This window comes from Schistocerca cancellata, chromosome 2, assembly GCF_023864275.1.
Source record: "Schistocerca cancellata isolate TAMUIC-IGC-003103 chromosome 2, iqSchCanc2.1, whole genome shotgun sequence".
Classification (NCBI taxonomy): Eukaryota; Metazoa; Arthropoda; class Insecta; order Orthoptera; family Acrididae; genus Schistocerca; species Schistocerca cancellata.
Window position 1 is genome coordinate 993,187,126 of NC_064627.1, and position 27,103 is coordinate 993,214,228.

Consider the following 27,103-nt stretch of genomic DNA (forward strand, 5'->3'; position numbering starts at 1 on the left):
TCAAGAAGGAACCATCCCGTGCAGACTTCCTCCGTCCCTCGACCTCCCAGCCTTCGACCAGTACTTCCACCAAACGTCCTTCCAAAAAGGCGCATAGGAAGCACAGTTCTCCTTCTCCGCCACGGCGCATTTCTTCTCCTGCGCCACCCAGCGGTTGCCACCCCAGGCCGTCATCCGTTTCGCCTGGCCGCACCGCTGGTAGCCGTACATCTGGCCGTTCACCGGCGGAGGAAGCTCCCCCTCCCGGCCATCCTCCCGAGATGGCCGATGACCCTATAGACCCCATGTACGATGACTGTCCGCCTACTGAAAGCGGCGGCAGTGCTCGCTCGAAGCCAGGCCCTAAGCGGCCTTCGAGGTGACCCCTTCTCTCATCTTCCTTTTCTTACGATGGCACTCATTCACTGGAATATTCGCAGCATTCGCTCCAACCGAGAGGACTTGAAGTTGCTGCTCCGCTTGCATCGTCCGCTCGTCGTAGCCCTCCAGGAAACGAAGCTACGCCCATGCGATCAAATTGCCTTGGCACACTACACCTCTGTGCGTTTTGACCTACCCCCTGTGGTAGGTATCCCAGCTCATGGAGGGGTTATGTTGCTGGTCCGGGATGATATTTACTACGATCCCATCACGTTGCACACCGGCCTGCAGGCAGTTGACATCCGCATTACTCTCCCCACTTTTACGTTTTCCTTTTGTACCGTTTGCACTCCATCGTCATCTGCCGTTACCAGGGCAGACATGATGCAACTTATTGCTCAGCTACCTGCACCATTTTTGTTAACTGGAGACTTCAATGCCCACCATCCCCTTTGGGGCTCTCCAGCATCCTGCCCGAGGGGCTCCTTGTTAGCAGACCTTTTCAACCAGCTCAATCTTGTCTGCCTCAATACTGGCGCCCCTACTTTTCTTTCGGACACATCTCACACCTATTCCCATTTAGACCTCTCTATATGTACTCCCCAACTTGCACGCCGGTTTGAGTGGTATGCACTTGCTGATACATATTCGAGCGACCACTTCCCGTGTGTTATCCATCTCCTGCAGCATACTCCCTCTCCGTGCTCCTCTAGTTGGACCATCTCCAAGGCAGACTGGGGGCTCTTCTCTTCCAGGGCGACCTTTCAGGATCAAACCTTCACAAGCTGCGATCGTCAGGTCGCACACCTCACGGAAGTCATTCTCGCTGCTGCTGAATATTCCATCCCTCACCCTACTTCTTCTCCACGTCGCGTACCGGTCCCCTGGTGGACCGCAGCATGTAGAGACGCTTTACGTGCTCGTCGACGTGCTTTACGCACCTTTAAACGCCACCCTACAGTGGCGAATTGTATTAATTATAAACGATTACGTGCTCAGTGTCGTCGTATTATTAAAGAAAGCAAGAAAGCCAGCTGGGCTGCTTTCACAAGCACCTTCAACAGTTTTACTCCTTCTTCTGTTGTCTGGGGTAGCCTGCGCCGGCTATCTGGCACTAAGGTCCACTCCCCAGTTTCTGGCTTGAAGATCGCGAATGAAGTCCTTGTGGCCCCTGAGGCTGTCTCCAATGCCTTCGGCCGCTTTTTCGCAGAGGTTTCGAGCTCCGCTCATTACCACCCTGCCTTCCTCCCCCGCAAACAGGCAGAGGAGGCTAGGCCACCTGACTTCCGCTCCTCGAATTGTGAAAGTTATAATGCCCCATTCACCATGCGGGAACTCGAAACCGCACTTGGCCGATCACGGTCCTCCGCTCCAGGGCCTGATTCTATTCATATTCAGATGCTGAAGAACCTTTCTCCTGCGGGTAAAGGTTTTCTTCTTCGTACATACAATCGCATCTGGATTGAGGGACATGTTCCCGCATGCTGGCGCGAGTCTATTGTTGTCCCGATTCCTAAGCCGGGGAAGGACAAGCACTTGCCTTCCAGTTATCGACCTATCTCGCTTACCAGCTGTGTCTGTAAAGTGATGGAGCGAATGGTTAACTCTCGATTGGTTTGGCTGCTAGAGTCTCGACGCCTACTTACCAATGTACAATGTGGATTTCGTAGGCGCCGCTCTGCTGTTGACCATCTGGTTACATTGTCGACCTTCATTATGAATAACTTCTTGCGGAAGCGCCCGACCGCGGCTGTGTTCTTTGATTTGGAGAAGGCTTACGACACCTGTTGGAGGGCGGGCATTCTCCACACCATGCATACATGGGGCCTTCGCGGTCGCCTCCCTCTTTTTATTCGTTCCTTTTTAATGGATCGACAGTTCAGGGTACGTGTGGGTTCTGTCCTGTCCGACACCTTTCGCCAGGAGAATGGGTTGCCACAGGGCTCTGTTTTGAGCATCGCTCTCTTCGCCATCGCGATCAATCCCATAATGGATTGCCTCCCAGCTGATGTATCAGGCTCCCTTTTTGTGGACGATTTTACCATCTATTGCAGCGCGCAGTGTACACATGTCCTGGAGCGCTGTCTTCAGCGTTCTCTTGACCGTCTTTACTCCTGGAGTGTCGCCAATGGCTTCCGTTTTTCTGCCGAGAAGACGGTCTGTATTAACTTATGGCGCTACAAAGAGTTTCTCCCACCGTCCTTACGACTCGGTCCCGTTGCTCTCCCAATCGTGGAGACAACCAAATTTTTAGGCCTTACCTTTGACAGGAAACTTAGCTGGTCTCCACATGTGTCATATTTGGCTGCCCGTTGTACCCGTTCTTTAAATGTCCTCAGTGTTCTCAGTGGTATGTCGTGGGGAGCGGATCGAACCGTCCTACTTCGTCTATATCGGTCGATCGTCCGCTCCAAGCTGGATTATGGGAGCTTCGTATACTCCTCTGCACGGCCATCCATCTTACGCCGCCTCAACTCCATACAACATCGGGGTTTACGACTTGCGATCGGAGCATTTTATACCAGTCCCGTAGAGAGTCTTCATGCTGAGGCTGGCGAATTGCCACTCACCTACCGGTGCGATATACTGCTTTGTCGGTATGCCTGTCGGCTACTGTCAATGCCCGACCATCCGTCTTATCGTTCCTTTTTTGACGACTCTCTTGACCGTCAATACGGGTTGTATGTCTCTGCCCTGCTACCCCCTGGAGTTCGCTTTCGTCGCCTCCTTCAACACCTTAATTTTTCACTCCCTGCAACCTTTCGAGTGGGCGAGAGCCACACGCCACCTTGGCTCCAGGCTCAGGTCCGCGTTCACCTTGACCTCAGCTCGCTCCCGCAAGAGGTCACCCCCGGTTCGGTCTACCACTCCCGTTTTTTGGAACTTCGTTCGAAGTTCATCAACATGACTTTCATTTATACAGATGGCTCTAAGACCAATGACGGGGTCGGGTGTTCCTTTATTGTCGGGGCACAAAGTTTCAACTACCGGCTCCATGGCCATTGTTCAGTCTTCACAGCTGAGCTCTTTGCCCTCTACCAGGCTGTTCTTTACATCTGCCGCCACCGACATTCTGCTTATGTCATCTGCTCAGATTCCCTGAGCGCCATCCAGAGCCTCAGTGATCCGTACCCGGTTCACCCTTTCGTACACCGGATCCAACGCTCTCTTCAGCAGCTGGTGGACGTCGGTTCTCCGGTTAGCTTTATGTGGGTTCCTGGCCATGTCGGTATCCCTGGGAACGAAGCTGCAGATGCCGCGGCCAAGGCTGCGGTCCTCCAGCCTCGGACAGCTTCTTGTTGTGTCCCTTCGTCCGATTTTAGCAGGGTCATTTGTCGGCGAATTGTATCGCTGTGGCATGCCGATTGGGCTGCACTTACCGACAACAAGCTTCGGGCCTTAAAACCTCTTCCCGTGGCTTGGACGTCCTCCTCACGCCCTTCTCGGCGGGAGGAGGTCGTTTTAGCCCGGTTAAGAATTGGACACTGCCGGTTCAGCCATCGCCATCTGCTGACGGCTGCGCCGGCACCGTTCTGCCCATGTGGGCACTTGCTGACGGTTAGACACATTTTAATGTCCTGTTCAGATCTTCACACACTGCGCCTCGATCTTCACCTGCCAAATACTTTCGATGCCATTTTAGCGGATGACCCACGAGCAGCTGCTCGTGTTCTTCGTTTTATCAATTTGACAAACCACGCTAAGGACATTTGATGATGCTGTTTTTTAATCCTATGCCTGTCAGTCTGTCTTTTATCGTGTTTTCCCTTTTAGTTGTTGTTGTCAACCTGTGCCTCGCGGTGCATTCTTAGAGTAGTCAGGGCGCTAATGACCATTGAAGTTGTGCGCCCTAAAACCACAAAAAAAAAAAAAAAAAAAAAAAAAAAAAAAAAAAAAAAGAAGAAGAAGCATGAGGTACAACACTTGTGAGATCTTTTTATAAACTTGTTTGATTTGCTCTTCCCAGCTGAGTTAGTCATCAATATGTGTTACTAAGTCTGTGGCACATTTATTATTTACATTCGGGGCAGTCCTAATAAAAGCTTTCAGCTTTTGTCTGGCTTACAAAAACGTTTATTGGCTGCAAACCAGTGTAATGCAGTGTCAAGAGTTTCTTGTGTAATCTATAAAGGGCTGACATATCATAAGGTGAAGTAAGGAAGATTGTTCAATCATTAAAGCAGATTACAGGCTGTAATAAGCAATGGGGCAAGTCATTGATAAGCACATTGAAAAGGAGGGGCGAGAGGAGGGGGCGAGGGCAGAACCCTATTGAACACTTGTACCAGTTTCTGATACAGGGGAATGTCTATTTCTAGTTAAGATAAACTGTCTTCTGTTGTTCAGATAGGAAGAAATTATTGCTAATGTAGATTTGTGGACACCATAATATTTCACTTTTGTTAGCAATATTTTAAAAGGAATGCAGTTGAATGCATTACTTATATCACATAATACAATCTTATTATTTTCGAAAGCTTTTAAGTCAGATGAACAGTTTCCAGAACAGCTGCAGTGTTACTATTACCTGGCCAAAATCCATACTGATGGTTGTAAAGGAGATCATGCTTTTCAAAATAATTGCTTAATTGAATGCACATGAGTGATTGAAATATTTTTGAGAATAGTAGATTTGTAGATTTGGTTGGTAGTTCAGGACCTCGAAGAGCAGCTTGAACGGAATGGACCGTGTTTTGAAAGGAGGATATAAGATGAACATCAACAAAAGCAAAATGAGAATAATGGAATGTAGTCGAATTAAATCATGCGATGCTGCGGGAATTAGATTAGGAAATGATACGATTAAAGTAGTAAATGAGTTTTGCTGTTTGGGGAGCAAAATGTGACTGATGATGGTCGAAGTAGAGAGGATATAAAATGTAGACTGACAATGGCAAGGAAAGTGTTTCTGAAGAAGAGAAATTTGTTAACATCGAGTATAGATTTAAGTGTCAGGAAGTCTTTACTGAAAGTATTCGTATCGAGTGTAGCTTTGTATGGAAGTGAAACGTGGACGATAAATAGTTGAGACAAGAAGAGAATAGAAGCTTTCGAAATGTGATGCTACAGAAGAATACTGAAGATTAGATGGGTAGATCACATAACTAATGAGGAGGTACTTAATAGAATTGGGGAGAAGAGGAGTTTGTGGCACAACTTGACTAGAAGAAGGGATCACCAATTTAGTATTGGAGGGCAGCGTGTAGGGTAAAAATCGTAGAGGGAGACCAAGAGAGGAACACACTAAACAGATTCAGAAGGGTGTAGGTTGCAGTAGGTACTGGGAGATGAAGAACCTTGCACAGGATACAGTAGCATGGAGAGCTGCATCAAACCAGTCTCTGGACGGAAGACCACAAAAACAACAACCACCCATATGCAGAGTTCCAATTTGTGTTCTTGAACTTGTCAATCAATAACATAATGTGCTCCTTTCTCTGACTCTTACCCATAGCGCATGAAATTCATTTGAATAAGTTGGTTGCCTACAATAAATTGTTAAAAACAATGGAACATTATTTGCAACTTTTCCATCGCCCACCATCTGTGTGAATTGTTGATAATATTGTCTAGACCGGCATCATTGAGTAGGACACTTGGCATGCAGAGTAAGTTTAAAGGCCTCAAAATGTTAAAAACATTCTGGAGTCTTGTATTGAATCTCGCATTTCAGTATTAAAATCTCCATGGATAACAACCTTTGCTTTAAACTTAAAAAGTATGTTAAGCACTATTTCAAACTTTCCAAAAAATGCATTTATATCACCATGTGGAGACCAATACAGGCTAACAATTGTATTTTCTTCAGTCAGTCTTGTACTACTAAATGCAGCATTTATTTATGAATTGTGTGGTGTAATCTCTAATTATTTAAATTTTAGACCATGCTTGATGTAAATTCCTGGACATTATGTCTGCTGCAGCATATCCTTGTGGAAGAAAACTGTCAACTTGATTTTCTGTTAGCCAGTGTTATAACACAAACATAACGTCTACATCTTTAATGCTAAAAGAGTGTTCCAATTCTGTTTATTTCTTATACAACAGAAATTGACTTGCACCAGAGCAAATATTTTATCACTGTTTTCATTCGCAAGTTAGCGTTCAACTGCATGTGGTGTATCCAAGGTACACACACGCTGTAATTGTTTAAGTTGGAACTGCTGGAATATTTACTGGCTAAAGAAAAGTGTTTTCGTCATCACTCTTCATCTGGTAGATACCACTCCTGACAGTGTTTCATCATGCCGCAAGCTAAATTCTATACACACATCACTTTTGTCTTTGAAAGGAATAACTTGCTTAATACCTCGCTAAATGTTTGATTTCATGTGATCTGTATATGAGATCTTATGACTCTCTAAGGCATTTCGCAATCTGTTGATGTGTAAACCATGTGTAGTGTCACTGCAAGGCACCACACTTGCTAGGTTGTAGGCTTCAAATCTGCTGCAGTCTGTCAGGACACATCGGACTCGTGAGTCGCCACTGTCAATGCTAGCAGACCGAGCGCCGTCACTTGGCTGGTCTTACGAGACAAGCTAGTGCACTGCCCAGTTCTACAGCTGACTTTAATAGGAATGGTTCACTTGTTATAGCTTGAGAGATCTCATTTGCAAGGACGCTAGTTAGCACAGCCTTCAGTTAAGTCAGTAGCTACGACCTAGCCAGAATTGTATTCGCAGTTCAGTCTATAACTGGATTTGTAAATATTATTGTACAAAGTCAAGATTTGTGTTCCCCGCTGATGCTGAATTAAAGCTAAGTATTTAATTGTATTCCTGTCTACTAACTTTCTAATCACCTAACATGTTCCAGATACATCCCGTCAAGTATAGTTCATTCATCATCACGTCAGCCTACATGATCAATTCGTCCAATTAATGGCCACACCTCATGGCCATACTAAGAGTCAAATTGCGTGACTCAGCTGGGTAGCCCTTTTTCCACGAGGCCCATAGTTCCGACTCATACATAACACCATGTGCTATATGAAATCGTTTCCCTAGTGTGCTCACATCAATATAAGTTGTATTTTTACATTCCCAGAATACATTTTGCACAGCTCTGTTTGTCTTTTGTACTTCCTTATTCACACAGGACCAGTTATGTAGGTCTGATGGTGGGATACAGAAAATATGATCAGTCATATTTCTGAATTCATGCAGCCTCCATTTAAGAGAAAGCATGAAATTTTTTGAATTGTTCTTTCCTGCATCATTTGTCCCCACAAGAAAGCAGAAAAATAGCTGCTGTTTAGTCCTGAAAATTATACATCTTACTGACTGCAGTTGCTGCCTTGAAATGTGCTCCTGGTTTTACCATGCTGTTGATCTCCTGTCTATATGCTTCACAGTTCAGAAGCTGTTCCTCACCCTTGGCTATTGCTGTAAATGTCAATTTTACATGTACTTGTTGTGGGGTCTTGGTCTATAGTCATGACAGGTATCTGTGGTGCCTTGAATCACATTTTCCACATAATTACTGTAGTCGACAACAGATGGTGATGCCTTCAGAAAATTTGTAACTGCTGGTGAATAAATACTGTTCAGTGATGTTACATTGGTTGCGATTCTTGAGTTTCTCCCGGCGTATTTGATAATCAAAATATACACGGGTGTACTGCCGGTCTACAGTGTCCAACGGGCACAATATTTCGGCGATCATACATGTAGCCATCCTCAGGTGAACTGACAGACTGAGCTCCTGTGAACGTGCCGGCACTGAGATCGTATGCTATGGCTGCTCAGAGGGAACTGGGTTCAGTCGCAGCGGCTCAGTCCGTCAGTTCACCTGATGATGGCGACATGTATGATCACAGAAATATAGTGCCCGTTGGACACTGTAGACCGGCAGTACACCCGTGGATATTTTGGTTACATTGGTTATTTTTCTGCGGAGAAATATCTTTGTCTTGTCTTGTTTGGGCTGTATTTGATCTTACCATGCACTTCACAGTTTTTGCACAGTCCATATTAGAAAGTATTTTAAAACCATTATCATTCATTAAATTTTCGTGTATTACATGTTTTCACCATGAGCCACTTTTTGGGACAGAGTGCGTATTGCACATCGAATTAAAGCACAGTTAAAGAGCTTTAGAAGGGCACCAGAGTCAACTCAAGAGCATAAATAATTTTGGAATTATACTACGTTTATTTCTCAATATGTTAAAGTCTGGCATATTTTTCTGTTTTTGAGCCCTAAAACAGAAGAAACTAGTACAATAAAAAGCTGTTTAAAAAAGGTGAGACATCTAGAATACTGAAGTCCACAAATTGACTAAATTTGGTTGACTTGATATGGACTTACTTGGAATCTCTGCTGGTGAATATCTCTCCATTACTAAGAAGAATCTATTCTACCAAATAGAGGGAGGTTGAAAAAATATGTTGAATATATACATAATTACTAGCTTCAGTGAGATGCATAGACCATAATTTCCACTAATATTGGCAGGAAATGTACTGAAATATAAAGCTTGTGATACTCTTAGGTTATTATGTAAATACAGAAAAAGTTTAGAAGTATCTGTAATGAAACATCTACAATTTAACATTTATGCTTCTTGAGTGTGTAAGACAGTCAGTGGAAAGAACTGGTTCGAAAACAAGAACTGACATTAATCTAGTATAGCTATCATACACTGTGTGATCAAAAGTATTTGGCCACACCCAAAAACATACATTTTTCATTATTATGCATTGTGCGACTACCTACTGCTAGATACTCTATATCAGCGACCTCGGTAGTCATTAGACATCGTGAGAGAGCAGAATGGGGTGCTCTGCGGAACTCACGGACTTCGAAAGTGGTCAGGTGATTGGGTGTCACTTGTGTCATACGTCTGTACCAGGGTGTATACGACCCGGGACAACCGGGAATTCCGGGAAAAACCCGGGAATTTTTTCATCCGGGAGAAAACCGGGAAAAACCCGGGAATTTTTCGGAATTCCGGGACTTTTTCATTATTTTAGCTTTCAGTTACATTTTTGTAGTTTTGACTGCAGAATTGATTCTCTAGCAAAGAATGTTATTGTATCCTGCTACTGGAGAATGATACTGCAGCAATAAAATATAAACGAGAGGGAAAAAAATAAAACTGTAGTGGCAAAGGAAATATGCATTTTACGACAACAAAACACCGTGCACGCACAAGCGTCTACAGATAGCAAAAATATGTTAAAGGCCGTAGGGCGCAGACTGTAATTCTTCGTAACAATAAACTGCTTGCTATGAGCATGACGTCACAACTGTTCACATTAGGTTCGTTTGACCAGTTGCCAGCGGTCTGTTGCGCATGCGCATTTGACTAGCGTATGAGCAGTACCTTCTCTCGCTTCCCGCTTCTTGAAGTTTGGCTGTTAGCTGCATCGGTAGTAGCAGCAAGCAGCCAGATGCAAATGAGAAAAATTTTTCTCGCGCGCCCTAGCTGCCAGATTCGCGCTTGCACAGAGTTGCCTGAGTTGTAGTGGGGAGGGGGTTAGTCTCCACGTGACCCGTGTTTACGTTAAGTGATTTCGCTGCTTCTCTTCGTGTACAGCTCCCACGTCAAATGAAAACAAAACGGATTTCTGTGGCCGGGAGCTATCAAGTGAATTAAAATGCATTCACATAATTACAGAGGGCAAAAATATATTATTAATTTCAGTTTCTGATTTTATTTTCTTTCCAAGTTAATAGCAGTCAAGCATTAATCGCCTTGCAGAAGAATGAAGTTATTTTTGCAAGTTTGCTAAAGAAATTCCGCTGAGGCAATCATTTTATTTGAAACGAAGTGTTTCATTTAACAATTTTGGGTACTTCCAACTGTTCGGTGAATTTCAAGTGCACGTTATCATCTTCTGCCATACATGGCATTATGCCATAATAAAGAACCAAAAATGAGATCGTAGAGTACTGGTACTCCAAGAAAATTTACATCCCAAAAACCACACTGAAAAGCTTAATATCAGATGGGACCTACTTCATTGTGAATCTGGAAAAAACCAATGTGCACTTCAAGCCGAATTATGCATTTTAGTATGATTCACGAAATTTTGATGCCTTTTGGAGTATCCTCTGATGCCCTGTTTCTTTTATGGTGTAGTGTAAGCTCTCTTAGTGCTTTATACACACGAACATGCGGGCTCCCTACACCACTGCAGTTGCACACGCACAATAATTCGTTTTTGGCGCTCTCTGGCAACTGGTAAATCGAACCTATAACTAACAGTATTGCGAACGGTGGTTAGAAAAGCGTTACTTTCAAAGTAAATTTCTTTTTACGCAAAATGAATTATGTTACGTGTGTGAAAGTGGGATGGATATCTAAATCACAGAGCGTTCGAAACTGAACAGTTTGAGGACCAGCCACTTCAAGAATTTCGAGCCGAGGCATTTATGTCACAATTTTAAATTTACTGGCACATTTGTGTGATGTATCTTAAAGTATATCACACCAAAAAAAGATCAATATTACACGTGAAAGCTTAGCTTTTCTTGTAGATATACGGTACTGTGTACATTAATGTAAACCGTTAACTTTTCCTCTTGTGTGTTCGCGCTATGTAACCAGTAATCTTGCTAGTGGCTGACTATAACACGTGTCCTATGCTCTGAATAGCTGCTGTCATCGGCTGGCGAGATCTCGTGGCTTGAGATATGACTCACTTACAAAAGGACATCACAACCTCGGTTGCAACGCTCCGGAAACTAACAAGCTGTGTTTGGTGCAATTCGAATTTATACTTTCGTAATACGAAAATATGCAGCGTATATGTTGCTGCAAATCAAAGGTCTTTCCAAAAGTTCTCTGCTCCGGCTTTTCTTTTTTTTTCCGGGAAGTTCTACGCGATTATATAAAACGTTAACCATTCAAAGGATTGATAAGTTTTACAGTTCCGAGGGAACTTTTTCTGTGCTAAGTGACAGTAGGTCGCCCGGGAAAAAGCATATTTTTTAAACGGGATATCCGGGAATAATCCGGGAATTTTTTTTCCTTGTCCCTGTATACACCCTGTGTACGCGAAATTTCCACACTCCTTAACATCCCTAGGTCCGCTGTTTCCTATATGATAGTGAAGTGGAAATGTGAAGGGACACGTACAGCATAAAAGTGTACAGGTCGATCTAGTGTGTTGACTGAGAGAGACTGCCGACAGTTGAAGAGGGTCGTAATGTGTAATTGGCAGACATCTATCCAGACCATCACATAGGAATTCCAAACTGCATCAGGATCCACTGCAAGTACTACTATAGTTAGGTGGGAGGTGAGAAAACTTGGATTTCGTGGTTGAGCAGCTGCTCATAAGCCACACATCATGCCGGTAAATGCCAAACGATGCCTCGCTTGGTGTAAGGAACATAAACATTGGACGATTGAACAGTGGGAAAACGTTGTGTGGAGTGATGAATCACAGTACACAAAGCGGCAGTCCGATGGCAGGTTGTGGGCATGGCAAATGCCCGGTGAACGTCACCTGCCAGCGTGTATAGTGCCAACAGTAAAATTCGGAGGTGGTGATGTTATGGTGTGGTCGTGTTTTTCATGGAGGGGGCTTGCACCCCTTGTTGTTTTGCGTGGCACTGTCACAGTAGAGACCTACATTGAGGTGTTAAGCACCTTCTTGCTTCCCACTGTTGAAGAGCAATTCAGGGATGGTGACTGCATCTTTCAACACTGTCGAGAACCTGTTCATAATATGCGGCCTGTGGCAGAGTGGTTACACGACGACAACATCCCCGTAATGGAATGGCCTGCACAGATTCCTGACCTGAATCCTATAGAACACCTTTGGGATGTTCTGGATCGCCGACTTTGTACCACACCTCACCGACCAACATCGATACCTCTCCTCATTGCAGCACTCCCTGAAGAATGGGCTGCCATTCCCCAAGAAACCTTCCAGCACCTGATTGAATGTATGGTTGTGTGAGTGGAAGCTATCATCAAGGCTAAGGGTGGGCCAACACCGTATTGAATTCCAGCATTACCGATGAAGGGCGCTACAAACTTAAGTTATTTTCAGCCAGGTGTCCGGGTACTTTAGATCACATAGTCTGTGGTTTGAACTGAGGATCCATGTGTACCTGAAAAACATTTCCTTGGGCTAAATTGTAGCTGTTTCTTTGGAAACCATAATCTTCTTCCATAATCTTGTTTGTGGAAACAGTGGACATGTATTTAGGTTACTAAATGATTTGTGAACTTCGGTGTCACCGTTTCCTGTATTGTGCTGTGCAACTCACGATCAAAACTGATTTTGCCTCTCAGGAACAGTATTGCATGGTAACGATTGGTGTGGTATGGGAAAGGTGTTGACTAGCACTAGATATAAATGCAATAAAAATTTCATTAAAGTTTATTTCACAGCCCCTCAAACATCAGATTAGGCTGCCTTGATGAGATGTGAATTATTTCGCAATTTTTTGGGGTTATTGTACTAAATTCATGCAAGAAAGCACAGGATTTTAATCATTTTTTTTCCTCCTTCCAGATCCAGGCCAAGCATTTACACAGTCCAGTGATGGAACAAGAGATCCAACTGAAAGTTTTGCACTTGGTAAGTCACATGCTGTATTATTTACTTAAAAATAATTGTTGGTAGAGTCTGCAGTTTACCTGTCCTAATTTCATTTTATGTTACAATAAATCATCTCCTACACTGTTCATTGTGCAGTATTCTGCATTTAAATCGGCTGTGTTGTACGATATTCCTTTCCTCAACAAAATTAACTCAAAACAGCAGTGAAGTTAGTGGCTTGAAATTTTCATTTCACTTTTATATTTTGGATTGTCATAATGCACTTATTTTGGGAGAAATATGTAGTAATGTAACCAACATAGAACACTTTCTAAAACAGAAGGACTGACATTTTTGGCTTCATTTTGTATATAAGAATACTGCATCAGGAGAAGGAGAAATTGTTTTTATTAACTTACAGATGTAAAACTTAAAATATAGCCTTGTTGCTTTTGGTTTGTTTGTAATACTGGTTTATCAGTTTATTTTACAGCAGCAGTTCATCATTGTGATATTTTATTGCAACTGTTGTATTTCACTTATTGATATAGTTTTATAATTTATTTCTGTATTCGGTAATTTTGTGTTTACGAGTAGTGAAACCTCTGCTTAACGAATCTGTTAAAATGCTATGTACTGATATATATTTTATCATCATAAAATGTCTACTGTTTGTGATGAAAAATTACAAGATTTATATACTAAAACACTGGTGGCAGGTTGTGTGTGTTTTATGTTGCTGTGTCATAGCTAAGTGTGTTTTTATTTCATAACATCGTGTTAAGATCAATAGACATTTGCCACAGTTTTATCTATTTTTGTTCTGTGGATGTCTGGGTTGAGAGCTGCTTGCCTCTATTTTCGGAATAAAAACTACTGTCCGCCTGGAATGTTCAGAATATCTTCTGCCAGTGAATAGATGTTGATGCTTTATTCTGTGAAACTTCCTTTAAAGGAGAGTTTATTCATCATAAGTGTATTTTGTGATTGTCTACTTGTCAGATATGGTATTCTGTAGGATAATTTTATTTTTTATTCACTTATTTATTTACTTTCATTTTTTGTATGTGTAGTGAAAAATATGTTGATCTCCACATGTAAAATTCATTAAATGAAATCATGTCATTAATAACATACCCCATTTCGCTCCACAGTCGAAGTAATCAGTTTTATACTTAAAAGATCAAATGAAAATTGAAGTACGTGTGATAAATAGAGTTCATTTCTGCTAATTGCCTCATGTCTAATTGCAGTATGTGTTTGAGTTGTAATGTAGTGATTACTTTGCTGACACCAAGCTTGCTGCCAGCTTATGTAGTGGTCCTCGTGCCCTGTCAGCTGGTTTTAAAGATATCTTAATACTAGACTGATGAAGGTAAACCAACAATAATTTGATCTATAGAGTTGGGATAGGAAACCACATACATTAAATTGAACATATGCATTATTAATTTGTATTTTCAGTGAAACAAGGAAATTAAACAACCGCAAAGTCATCGTAGTGTACTTGATCTGAGTGGAAGAATTCCTTTGTCAGTCAGTCAGTCAGTCATGCATGCCCCTGAATGCTGTTGTGTGATACATTAAAAATGCCCATCAGACGGTTGAGTGAGGTGTTGCTGCCTGCAATGAAAGGTGAAGTTTCCTGTTTGTAGTACCAGTGGTGTTCATTGTCACTCAAGACTGTGAGGCTGTTGGGCTTACTTGTCACCATCTTGGTGAGAAGCATGTCTGCAAAGTGTGGCTGTACGTCAGTCATTGAACAACTACCAGTTAACAGTGATGCATGTGACAATCTTTGATAAATGCACAGATCCACAATGACAGACAGAGACCAATAATATTCTTCTTTTACATGCAGCCTTGTTTTAATTTGGTCTCCACTTTACTATAGGTAATGGGACATCAGCTTTTGTCAATTTTGCCCTTTAGTCAGTGATAATGTTTCCTACCAGTGAAGGCAAACTTATACTGTTAGTTCAAAGCTGCAGCCAGTAAAATGTTGGCTGGGTGTTCACTGTACCTCACATCATCTGGTATCCTGATAACTGCTGACACTAAAAGCAGCTGTAAAAGGCTGAAGAGTGCAGCACATGGTGACTGCAAGTTAATCCAAAAGGTTGTTTGGTTCATCAGGTACCAAGGAAAGAGTGCTAGTGGGCAAGTGATGACTTTTAATCACTTTTTGATGGATTGAGGAAGAGGGATTTAATGCCTGCCTTGCTGAAAGCAGACCTCACCCTTCAAAGTGGGCATCACAGTATCAGCTAATTATATGTATTTGGAGCTCCTGTTGAATTTGTCTACAATATTGGTAACAGGTTTTTTAATCTTTTCCACTGAAAAGTTTTATATTCCAAAAGGTGAGTTACTAGTACCTTTTAGTATGTCATCGCCTGTCTGTTGGAAGGAACAGATAACAGTAACTTACATGAATTCAACAATAGCATACTTCTCATTGAACATCTTTATTGGACTCAGCTCTTCTGATTTCAGTACAAAAAGTATTTCGCAACTTGTAGTACATCTCCCTTGATAGGAGAAATGAATTGCCTGGTTGGGATAATCTTAACGTGACACAAATTAACTATACTTGAAACTTAATCTTAATTGTTTAAAATTTAGAAATGTAATTTTCTGTCCTTCGTGATAGTAGTCTGAAAGTGTTTATTTCAAAATGGTTAAAGAAGACTACCTTTAACAAGTTGATTATTAATTTTAATCTGCGATTGATTTTCTGCATGTATATACAGAAAAGATCTTTTTTTTTTTTGTCTTTTCTGTTTCATTTTTATATTTATGTCAAGACTATTTTACATGATACTTAGTGTTCAGTTCAAACAGTAAAGAAGAAAATATTCCAGGTTATTTTTGGCAAATCATAAATGCAGATAACTTCATTTGTTGATGTTGTCTGGCCACTTCAATAGTTAATTTCCACCTCTACCTCAAAATAGGGAGGTTAGGAGGTCGCAAGCTCTTTCACCCTGGTCATCATTTGGAATAGAGAAAGAATATTAATAGATTGTTATAACAGAAGTTAAGAGGAGGGAAGATTTTCACTGTTACGGACAGGGTGTTTCAGAAACTTGCAAACTTCTTACACCAGAACAAGAAAAAAAAAAAATTCATGTAAACACATGCCCAAACTCTTACAGAAGAGGTAATGTTTCGAAGCAATGGAATAACAAATTTCCATGACCAACATATATGGACTAATAGCAGTTTTCATGCTGCAGTACAGTTCTTCCTGCACATCTTACAGGTGCTGTTTGCAAGGTGTTTTTTTAAGGGCCAGTTCCATGACTTGCACATTTCCCCAGTCTAAGGTGTTCCCATAGGTAATAACCCAAAATACTTAAAGTACAGTATTTACTTGAATCTAAGCCGCTTTTTTCTGGTTTTTGTAAACCAAAACAACACGTGCGGCTTAGAATCGAGTGCAAAGTAAGCGCAAGTTTTGAAAAATGTTGGTAGGTGCCGCCACAACTAACTTCTGCCGTCGAATATATGTAGCGCTACACAGGGATGCTTTGCAGGCACGAAGATAAATACAGGCAACAAAACCTCTGCGTTAGCAAATAAATTAAAAGAGAAGGTAGAAGAATGTAAACATTATGCCGTGTATTCTTTCGTGTTTGCTGCTACCGCATTTAAATCCTGTCTGCCTTATAAACTATGAAACTAGAGTGAGACAACAGCAAACGCGGAAGAATATACATATCATGTCATGTTTATATTCGTATTATTCTAATGCTGAATAGTGATACACTCGGAAATGAATCACGGCAACTGTCTAGATTTTTAAATCTAAAATGTCTCTAATTTCTGTGCAGATTGTAATGTACTAAAGAGGCGTCTGCAAAGATTTTCAAACGGAGAAAAATGTTCGCTAAACTCTCGTTCAGAACATCTTCTATCATACGCATTCTATCATTTGGTTCTTGTTGATCACTATCAAAGAAAGCAGCAGTGTAAGTAACAACAAATAGCAGTCTATTGCTTTTGTTTCACTTATGAGAACATTCCTCTCTTTTTTTTATTGTAAGCGGCGGTAGTGCGCACAAAAGCGAGCCATGCCGCGAGCGGCAACAGGTCGTAAACACGCATTATCAGAATGCGACAAACAATGCATGACATCAGCTTAGAGTGACGTAAACACCTATAACAAAGAGAACGATACTTATCAGATCAAAGCAAAATAAGCAATCGATTCAAACAAGACGAAGCATGTGAAAAAGGAAGGGTACCCATATAAATACGGACGGAGCGCCTGACACATAGCAATGGCTACTTGGTAAATCTTAACTGTTAAGCTTAAGACTTGAACCAAACTACTGTAGCTGTATCTTCATCTTTTTGACCTAAATTGTCTCTCATGCTACAATGGACCAACTTTGCTTCGATTTCGAGGTGCGGTCCACAACTTTTCCCTACCCTCGAATTTTGAGTCTCAAATTTCAGGTGCGGCTTAGATTTGGGAACATTTTTTTTTCCCCCCCCTTGATTTCGAGTCTCATTTTTCAGGTGCGGCTTAGATTTGAGTAAATACGGTATTGGTCTATGCAGCAGGCCAAACAAATGCAGAAAGTCTTCATCATGTCATGGAAGCATGTGAAACCAGTTGAAACTGACAGGCCATTTTTGAAAGGGTGCGACAGTCCACGATTCAATGGGTGCATGCAAGTTTAGAAGCAAGAAGAGGACTTTATGAGCATTTATTATGAGTTTCTGTTCGTGAGCTCCAATCATTTATATTGTAAACTTGATGAGCTCTAGTCACCAGTATTGCAAACTTTTGTTAATTACCTGAAAATGAAGGATTTTCAGACATTTCTGTGTTGAACTTTTTCCTTGTTTTGATGTAGGGAGCCTGACCCCAAACTTTCAGACGGTATTTTTGAAATACTATGTATGTAAGGCATGTTGATGAAGATGTTTTCGGATAATTCTCTGAGAATGCTTTGGTGGAATTTACAGAGATCCAATATCTACATCCACACGGATACTCTGCAAATCACATTGAAGTGCATGGCAGAGGGTTCATCGAACCACCTTCACATTTCTCTATTATTCCAATCTCATGTAGCACGCAGAAAGAATGAACACCTATATCTTCCCGTACGAGCTCTGATTTCCCTTATTTTATTGTGGTGATCGTTCCTCCCTATGTAGGTCGGTGTCCACAAAATATTTTCACATTCGGAGGAGAAAGTTGGTGATTGGAATTTCGTGAGAAGATTCCGTTGCAACGAAAAACGCCTTTATTTTCATGATTTCCAGACCAAATCGTGTATCATTCCTGTGACACTCTCTCCCATATTTCGCGATAATACAAAACGTTCTTCCTTTCTTTGAATTTTTTCACTGTACTCCGTCAGTCCTATCTAGTAAGGATCCCATGCTGCACAGCAGTATTCTATAAAAGGACGGACATGCGTAGTGTAGGCAGCCTCCTTAGTAGGTCTGTTACCTTTCCTAAGTGTTTTGCCAATAAAACACAGTCTTTGGAATTTGAGATTACACTGATTTATCGTGTAACCAAAGTTTTGAGTTCCTTTTAGCATTCATGTGGATGACCTCACACTTTTCATTATTTAGTTTCAACTGCTACTTTTTGCACCATTCAGATAATTTTTTATATCGTTTTGCAATTTGTTTTTATCTTCTGATGACTTTAGTAGTCGATAAACGACAGCGTCATGTGCAAACAACCTAAGACGGCTGCTCAGACTTTCTCTAAAATCGTTTATATAGATAAGGAACAGCAAAGAAATCACTTCTGTTTTACTCGACAACCGTCAATTACTACGAACTGTGACCTTTCTGACAGGAAATCACAAAAGTCACATAACTGAGACGATATTCCACACTCACTACGAGCCGCATATGTGGCACAGTATCAAAAGCCTTATGGAAATCCAGAAATACGGAATCGATCTGAAATCCCTTGTCAATAGCATTCAGCACTTCATGTGAATAAAGAGCTAGTTGTGTTTCACAGGAACGATGTTTTCTAAACCCGTGTTGACTGTGTGTCAATAGACCGTTCTTGTCGAGGTAATTCATAATGTTTGAAGACAATGTATGTTCCAAAATCCTGCTGCATATCGATGTTAATGATACGGACCTGTAATTTAGTGGATTACTTCTACTACCTTTTTTTGAATATTGGTGTGATCTGTGCAACTTTCAGTCTTGGGTACGGATCTTTCGTCGAGCAAGTGATTATATGATTGCTAAGTATGGAGCTAAAGCATCAGCATACTCCGAAAGGAACCTAATTGGTATACAGTCTGGACCAGAAGACTTGCTTTTACTAAGTGATTTGAGTTGCTTCACTACACCAAGGATATTTACTTCTACATTACTCATGTTGGCAGCTGTTCTCGATTCGAAATCTGGAATAATTTACTTCATCTTCTTTTGTGAAGGCATTTCGGAAGGCTGTGTTTAGTAACTCTGCTTTGGCAGCACTGTCTTCGATAGTATCTCCATTGCTATCATGCAGAGAAAGCATTGATTGTTTCTTGCCGCTAACATACTTCACGTACGACCAGAATCTCTTTGGATTTTCTGCCAGGTTTCGAGGCAAAGTTTCGTTGTGGAAACTGTTACAGGCATCTCGCATTGAAGTCTGCGCTCAGTTTTGAGCTTCTGTAAAAGATCGCCAATCTTGGGGATTTTGCATTTGTTAAAATTTGGCATGTTTGTTTAATTGTTTCTGCAACAGTGTTCTAACCCGTTTTGTGTACCAAGGAGAATCAGCTCCGTTGTTTGTTAATTTATTTGGCATAAATTTCTCAATTGCTGCCAATACTATTTCTTTGAATTTAAGCCACTTCTGGTCTACAATTACATTATTAATTTGGAATGAGTGGAGATTGTCTCTTAGGAAGGCGTCAAGTGAATTTTTATCTGCTTTTTTGAGTAGGTATATTTTTCGCTTATTTTTCGAGGATTTGGGGATTACAGTATTCAGTCTCGCTACAACAACCCTGTGTTCACTAATCCCTGTATCCTTTTGATGCTTGTTATTAACTCAGGATTATTTGTTGCTAAGAGGTCATGTGTGTTTTCACAACCGTTTACTATTTGCGTTGGCTCACGAACTAACTGCTTGAAATAATTTTCAGAGAATGCATTTAGCACAATTTTGGATGATATTTTATTCATACCTCCGGAATTAAACATGTATTTTTGCCAACATATCGAGGGTAAATTAAAGTCACCACCAACTATTATCATATGAGTCGGGTACGTGTTTGAAATCAACCTCAAGTTCTCTTTGAACCTTTCAGCAACTGTATCATCTGAATTGGGGGAGATCAGTAAAAGGATCCAATTATTATTTTATTCTGGTTGCCAACAGTGACCTCTGCCCATACTAACTCACAGGAAGTATCTACTCCAATTTCACGACAAGATAAACTACTTCTGACAGCAACAAACACGTCACCTCCAACCGTGTTTAGCCTATCCTTTCGGAACACTGTTAGGTTCTTCACAAAAATTTCAGCTGAGCTTATATCCGGCTTTAGCCAGCTTTCAGTGCCTATAACAATTTGAGCATAAATCGACGGAAATGTGAGCCTTCTGTCCAGAGCAAAAATGGCGTGGGCATATCCAGACATGGCAGCTGTACCCTAACATCAAGAATGTAATCAGGGAAGAAAATCATTGTACATCTGAGTCCGGCACCAGTTGCCATTGGTCGAAGGGACAAATGTGTTTCATCGTAGCAGGCACTTAGTCCCTATCTAAAGGCTGATATCTTCAGTTGAAAGAAAGGTTTAAACAGGGCAGTTTTGGGATGCCCTTCCAAAGCTTCCAAAGATTGAATTTAGCCTGAGAGACCTAATTTTTTTTTCTCTCTCTTCTCTAACCACCATTGGAGAGAAAAGATGTATCTAAAAACTTGTTTTTGCAATAAATATGAATTCTGCCTCAAAATGTAAAAATGTGAAATTATGTAATAGATGCTGTTTCATAGCACATTGTATCCATATGAAGTATTTTATCAGAGACAGTTTGAAATAGCTTTATTTTCTGCCTATAAATATTGAAAATGTAAGAAATTTTTTATTACTGGTATTCCATATCATCTCTTCAAGTCAATTTGGAAAGCTAATGTGCATAAGAACGCATTTGCAAAATAAAAAGTACATAGTCACAACAATGTATCAATGCACTCATTGCTGTGGTGCCATGGTAATTGTGAGCAGTGAATGGTCCGGTTTGTGTGACATTCCATGCAGAGCAACTTACAGGGAGACACAGAAAGACGGGAACATTTCCACAATCCAATAAAATTATAAGTTATGAAGGAAAGAAATTGCATTCATAGTAATCGAAACCTTACAACTATGGCATTTATGAAACATTGATGATGGCATTTATCCTCTTTTTTTTTTTTAAGGTTACGTCCTTTAGTTAGCATCCTCCTGTACAAATACATTCATGAAATCTGCTGTTGAGATTCCTCATTGACCGCTGCAGTATCTCAACTGGGATACTGTGAATTGCATCCCGAATTCTCTGTTTTATCACATCCAGAGTTCTTGGTCAAGTCATGTAGACTTTGCTCTTGAAAAAATCACAAACAGATAAATCTGACGATCTAGAGCGCCAGGGAATGTTACCGAATCTTGATATCACACAGTTGCCGAACAATTCTCGCACCTATACCATTGATTGCCATGCAGTGTGTGATGTCGCTCTGTCCTGTTCAAACCAGGCTTCCCGAACGTTCGGAAAGTTGTTCAATGCAGGTGTAATGAAAGTTTGTAACATCTCCACATAACAATCAGCATTGACAGTTATTGTGCTTCCCTGTTCATTTGCGAAAAAATATAATCCCATGTGATGAAACACCACATCATACTGTCACTTTACGATAGCGTGTAAAGGTCACTCGTGAACATCATTAGGATTTGTGTTTGCCCAGTAATGGTAGTTCTCTTTATTTACATAACCTGTGAGATGAGATGAAAATGTGCCTCATCTGACATCCGTAACTTGTTTAGAAATTCATCATTGTTTATTTTTGTTATTTGTTGACAGAATCCTAATCAAGGGTGTCTACGACCTGGGACAACCGGGAGATCTGGGAAAAACTCGGGAATTTTTTCATCCGGGAGAAAACTGGGACTTTTTTTTTAATTCCGGGAATTTTTCATTGTTTTTGTTCTCAGTTGGTAAGAACCAATACTCTAACAAAGCATATTACTGTATCCTGCTGCTGCAGAATAATACTGCAGCCATAAAACATGAACGAGAGAAAAGACTAATATAAAACTTAAATTGCAAAGGAAATGGGCCATACACAGCAACAAAACACAGTGCTCACACAAGTGTCTGCCAACAGCAAAATGTGTCAAAGGCTTTAGGAGGACTATGCAATGCTTCGTAACAACAAACTGCCTCCGATGGGCAAGACATCACAACTGTTAACATTAGATTTGTTTTAGCAGTTAAGAGTGGGATCATGCACATGCGTAGTTGAGTAGTATCTTCTTTCCGCTTCTGGCTACAGAAACGTGGCTGTTGGCTGTGTAAGCAGTCGCAGTAAAAAGGGGGGAGGGGCCTAGGTGCCACCGGGAAAAATTTTACTGGCGCGGCCTAGCTGCCACCGGGAAAAATTTTACTGGCGCGGCCTAGCTGCCAGATTGCGCAGCAGCCCTGGGTCTAGGAGTGCGAGGGGGGGGGGGGGGCAGATTAATATAAAAGTTGTTTCACAAAGCGCCTAGCATCTAGTGCACGTTGGTCTATCGATTATTCGTATGGCTTTGAAACATGTCCCTGTCAGTTTTTGAACATTGTTGAACACATTCTAAGTTGATTTATGAATGCGTGCATAGTGTACATGATATCCCTGTCAGTGGAATCCTCGTCGTATCTAGAAATAAAGTTTCCTGCAGACAAAAGGGGCTATACGAGCTGAGCAGAGTAAAGCCGAACGAAAGAAAGCCAACCACTGTCTGATAATGTGGTTGTTAGGGTTTGCGAATGATGGGTGTTACGATTACCAGCGAAATCCATAGATTCAGACTACCAGAGTGCGAATAAACGACTAACAGGAATAACAGGTAAGAAAGATGACGTATTATCTTCTCATTGTATCCAAGAAAATGAAATTTTGACAGAAAATCTTTGGCCAGATCGCTATACTAGCAAGGGCCATTTGCACAGTCTCCGGCTGGCAGCCGCTGTAAGGCCTGTTCTGGAAGTAGCGCAGAAAACACATTGTACGAACACGTAACAACGCCTAACCAGAGAATAATCGCGGGATAACTAAACTGATGATTCTGGCAGAGTTAGTGAAGTTAACAGGCGAATAAGCTTTGACATTGGCAGGAATAGATACAGAATTAGTGATGACAAGATTGTTTGTTAGAACGAGGAAGGAGAAGAAATGGGGACATCACACAAATTATGGAAGAATAAGCCGATTCCAAATTTCTATACAAATTTCGCACTACTACTTTCCGATCCCATGCTTGAGAAACTGGAGCGTATGATTGAAGTGTAAAACTATTTCCTAACATAAAGCTTTTTGCTTGTAGTAGGCCGAATAAGCATTTGATATTGGTTCTTTGTGAATTATAATCTGCCGTGTTACAAAAATGACCGTTTCTGCCAAAACAGTTGCGTTACAATTGTTGCAGTATTATAAAGGCCTATTTTGTTTTATCTCACAGACAGTGACAAAATATAGGTAATCAGGTCGAGAAACCACACCAGTCTTGGGCCTATTTGTAATTACAGATTTTTCAGTATTAGACAATGACATTTCAATTATTCATGTTGCGAAACGTTTGACGAACTGTCTTACAATTCCTTGGACACTTATGTTTTTTGTATCAGTCTTCAGAAAAATGTGCACTACAAAATGAACATATTTTTGAAAATTCGATTTTTTAAAGTTTTTGATGTCCTATCCAAAACGCTCAAGGGATGCCACTATCTACTATTGCCCCGGTTCGGAAATATCGTAGATATGGGTCTGATGCGCAGAGCAGTCTGAGTTGTTATAGGGAAGCGGATAGTCTCCATGTGACCAGTGTTAGTGATTTTGCAGTTTCCTCTTTGTTTACTGCACTCCCGTCAAATGAAAACAAATTTGATTTCTTTTGCTGGGAGCTATTATGTGAATAAAAATACATTCACATAATTACGGAAGGCTAAAATACGTTATTAGTTTCAGATTTTATTTTACTTCCACCTTTCTGACAGTCAAGCATTAATTGCCATGCAGAACAATGACGTTATTTTTATTGGTTTGCTGAAGAAATTTTCTTTTATTAATCTTTTCCGCTGAGGCAGTCAATACATTTGAAACAGAGGGTCTAATTTCAAGCTTTTGGCTAGTTTCAACTGTTTGGTGCATTTCAAGTGTATGTTTTCATCTTCTAGCACGTATGGCATTATGCCATAACAAAGAACCAGACATGAGATAACAAAGTATTGGTACCCAAGGAAATTTACATCCCGAAACCACATTGAAAAGCTTAATATCAGGTTGATGCTTACTTCACTGGGACTCATTTAAAAATCACCTCTTTGATGACGAGCCATGTAGAAGAATTTATAGCCCACAAGATCACACTTTTATGTCATTATTAAAAAAAATTACTGGCACGTTTGTGTGATATATCTTAAAATGTAATATGTGCATAAAAGACCAACATTGTATGTGAAAGCGCTACTTAACAGTGATGATGCTATTGGCTGACTACACCACGTGTCCGAAGCTCTGTATATCCGCTGTCATCGGCTGGCGATATCACGTGACATGAGCTATGACTGGCTTACAAATATGCATCGCAATCTCGATTTCAATGCTTCGGAAAGTAACATGTTGTGTTTGGTGGAATTCGAATTTATACTTCCATAATACGAAAATATATGCAGCGTACATGTTACTGCACATCAAACATCTTTCCAAAAGATGTTTCGTTTTCTAAAGCGCCGGGAAATTCTATGCCCATGTATAAAACCATAATCATTCAAAGGATTGATAAGTTATATAGTTCCGAGATAAAATATACTGTCAATTTACAGGGAAAAACTATGTTTCCACCCGGGAGAAAGTGTACTTTTAACCGGGAAATCCGGGAATTTTTTTTCCTTGTCCGCTTGTACACCCTGTAATAGTAACCGGTAATCGTTTTCTGTCAGTTGTTGCATCATCTGTAGTCTGTACAGATGAAATTTTAAATCAAGATGAATTCCGTGAAAACTCTCCCGGGACGTTCCAACCACTGCTACTTGCTTATGAATTGAACGCTGTGGGTCCCATAAGACAGACTCGTGTACAACATGAATGTTCGCTGGAGAATGCACACTTCTTGGTCGTCCTGTTGGTTTCTTCGTGAGGGCAGATCCAGTCTCTTCAAAGTTATTAATCCAAAATTTAATCACGTGTTTTGATGGAACGGCATCATGACGTCCTAAATTATAAAAACTATGAATGTTTTTATAAAACATTTTTATGGCTATCACATGCTGTTGTCAGTTCCACTGATCCGGGATTACTGAAATGGCGGACTGTTTTCTCGCTAACTGTCATGAACCCGCAGTGCTGCCACCTGCCCATGGCTACCACTAATCATTTCAAGCATTCTCGTTATTCTGTGTCACCCTGTGTTACTCAGCAATGGGACCTAGCACCTTAGAGCCAAGAAACACAAACCTTAGTCTCCTTGCTAAAGTTGAAAAGTTTGTTTATTGCGAACACATTTAACGGGACAGTTTTTAGGTGGTGGGTGTTTAGAACAGTGGTTGTGTCTAATGCCGGTAAAGATCAGGCTATAACTACTTCATTTATAACACTGTCACCATCGGCAAGCAGTTGCATGGTAACCGTTACCCAATGCTTTGTGTTGTGTGTTGCTTGCAGTTTTCTTCCTGCTCCATCGTGGAGTTCAGTTCTAACCCTCACAACACCGGAAAGGATCAGCAACCCCTGTGACAACGTCACTTGTGCTTTTGCTGAAATGCAGAAGGTTGTAGGCTGCTGGCCTGCAAAAGCGTGCAGGGCCTATTTCCCCACACCAGTTCTCATCTCTCTGTTGGTCGTAGTCTCTGGGTGGTCATAATCTCTTCACTATAGTGACCAGAAAATGAAACCTGTCAATGTATTTCGATGTCTGTGCCCTATTGCGGCCGGAAAATGAAACCTGTTTGTGTATTTCAACAGAGCAAACTTTCTTTCCCTAGCATGCAAATAGAATTATTTTTGATTCTACTGCTGCGCCAAGTGGCTTTCCGGTTCTGTCTGGCACATTGTCAGGTATGGTCACATTACTATGAATCCCCACAGAATGTCAAAATTGATATTCTACAGGTTTTATAGTTACCAGATTGGGTGGAAAAATGAAAATAATATTGGGAAACACCTTAAATCAGAGCAGCACTCCATACGTTGGCGGGAAAATGTTGCTTCTCAACAGGAACAGTTGTGTGTTGAAAGCTTACCTTTGCTATTTTCCGTGTTTCTGGAACTCTTCCACGATAACTGTAAATATTAATGAAATCGGTAAGTCTTTCATTGAGTTGTATCCTGCCGTATTTTTATTAATTCTGCATAAATATTTTTGTATCCATGGGACCTTTTTTTTTGTTAGATTCTTGAGGGAGTCTTTTAGTTCTGACTTTGCCAGAGGGTCTACTCCTTCAGATTCCATAATAAACTCTTCCTCAACTTTTACCGATTTGTTATAATTAGTTTTATTTAAATGCAAAATATTATATGGAAGTGAATTTTGAACTGTGAGGAAACTGAAAAAGAAGAGAATTGATTTGTTTGTGATGTGGTACTACAGAAAGATGCATTGGATGAAAACTTTCTACAGAGATTTGAGAGTATTATGATCAAAATTCTGTACCGCGTAGTGGTGGCTTGTTAGTTCATCTGGTAAGGTGCCAGTAACAAACTAAAAAAGTTCAGGTTTGAAGGCGTCAGTATGTTGGGTGTAAACGATAATTGTTTACAATGTAACACAGTGGTAAATGGAAGTAGAGATGGCCAATTTGGTGTGGGACACTTGGGGTCCATCAAGTCAGGAAACTACCACAAATGGACCTACAAAAACCATGTAAGTTAGAGCACATGCATGGAGCATATGATTTTCAATATTCTCCTACTCCGTGCTTGCAAAAAACTATTGGTCCCAGAGAAGAAATGAATAGAACCTTTCCTGTAGAAAATTTAATCTAATTTAATTTTTGTACTG

The 27,103-nt window shown here is 40.9% G+C and overlaps 1 protein-coding gene across 4 annotated transcripts in view; it reads left to right on the forward strand.

Annotated features, from left to right (window-relative positions):
• LOC126162969 (protein tramtrack, alpha isoform-like) overlaps positions 1–27,103 on the forward strand; it is a 167,311-nt gene that overhangs the window by 78,680 nt on the left and 61,528 nt on the right. For all 4 annotated transcript variants that reach the window (XM_049919817.1, XM_049919814.1, XM_049919815.1 and 1 more), the window contains exon 4: positions 12,840–12,905. In XM_049919817.1, coding sequence (XP_049775774.1) covers positions 12,840–12,905 — 66 coding nt within the window. The remainder of the gene's footprint in view (positions 1–12,839; positions 12,906–27,103) is intronic.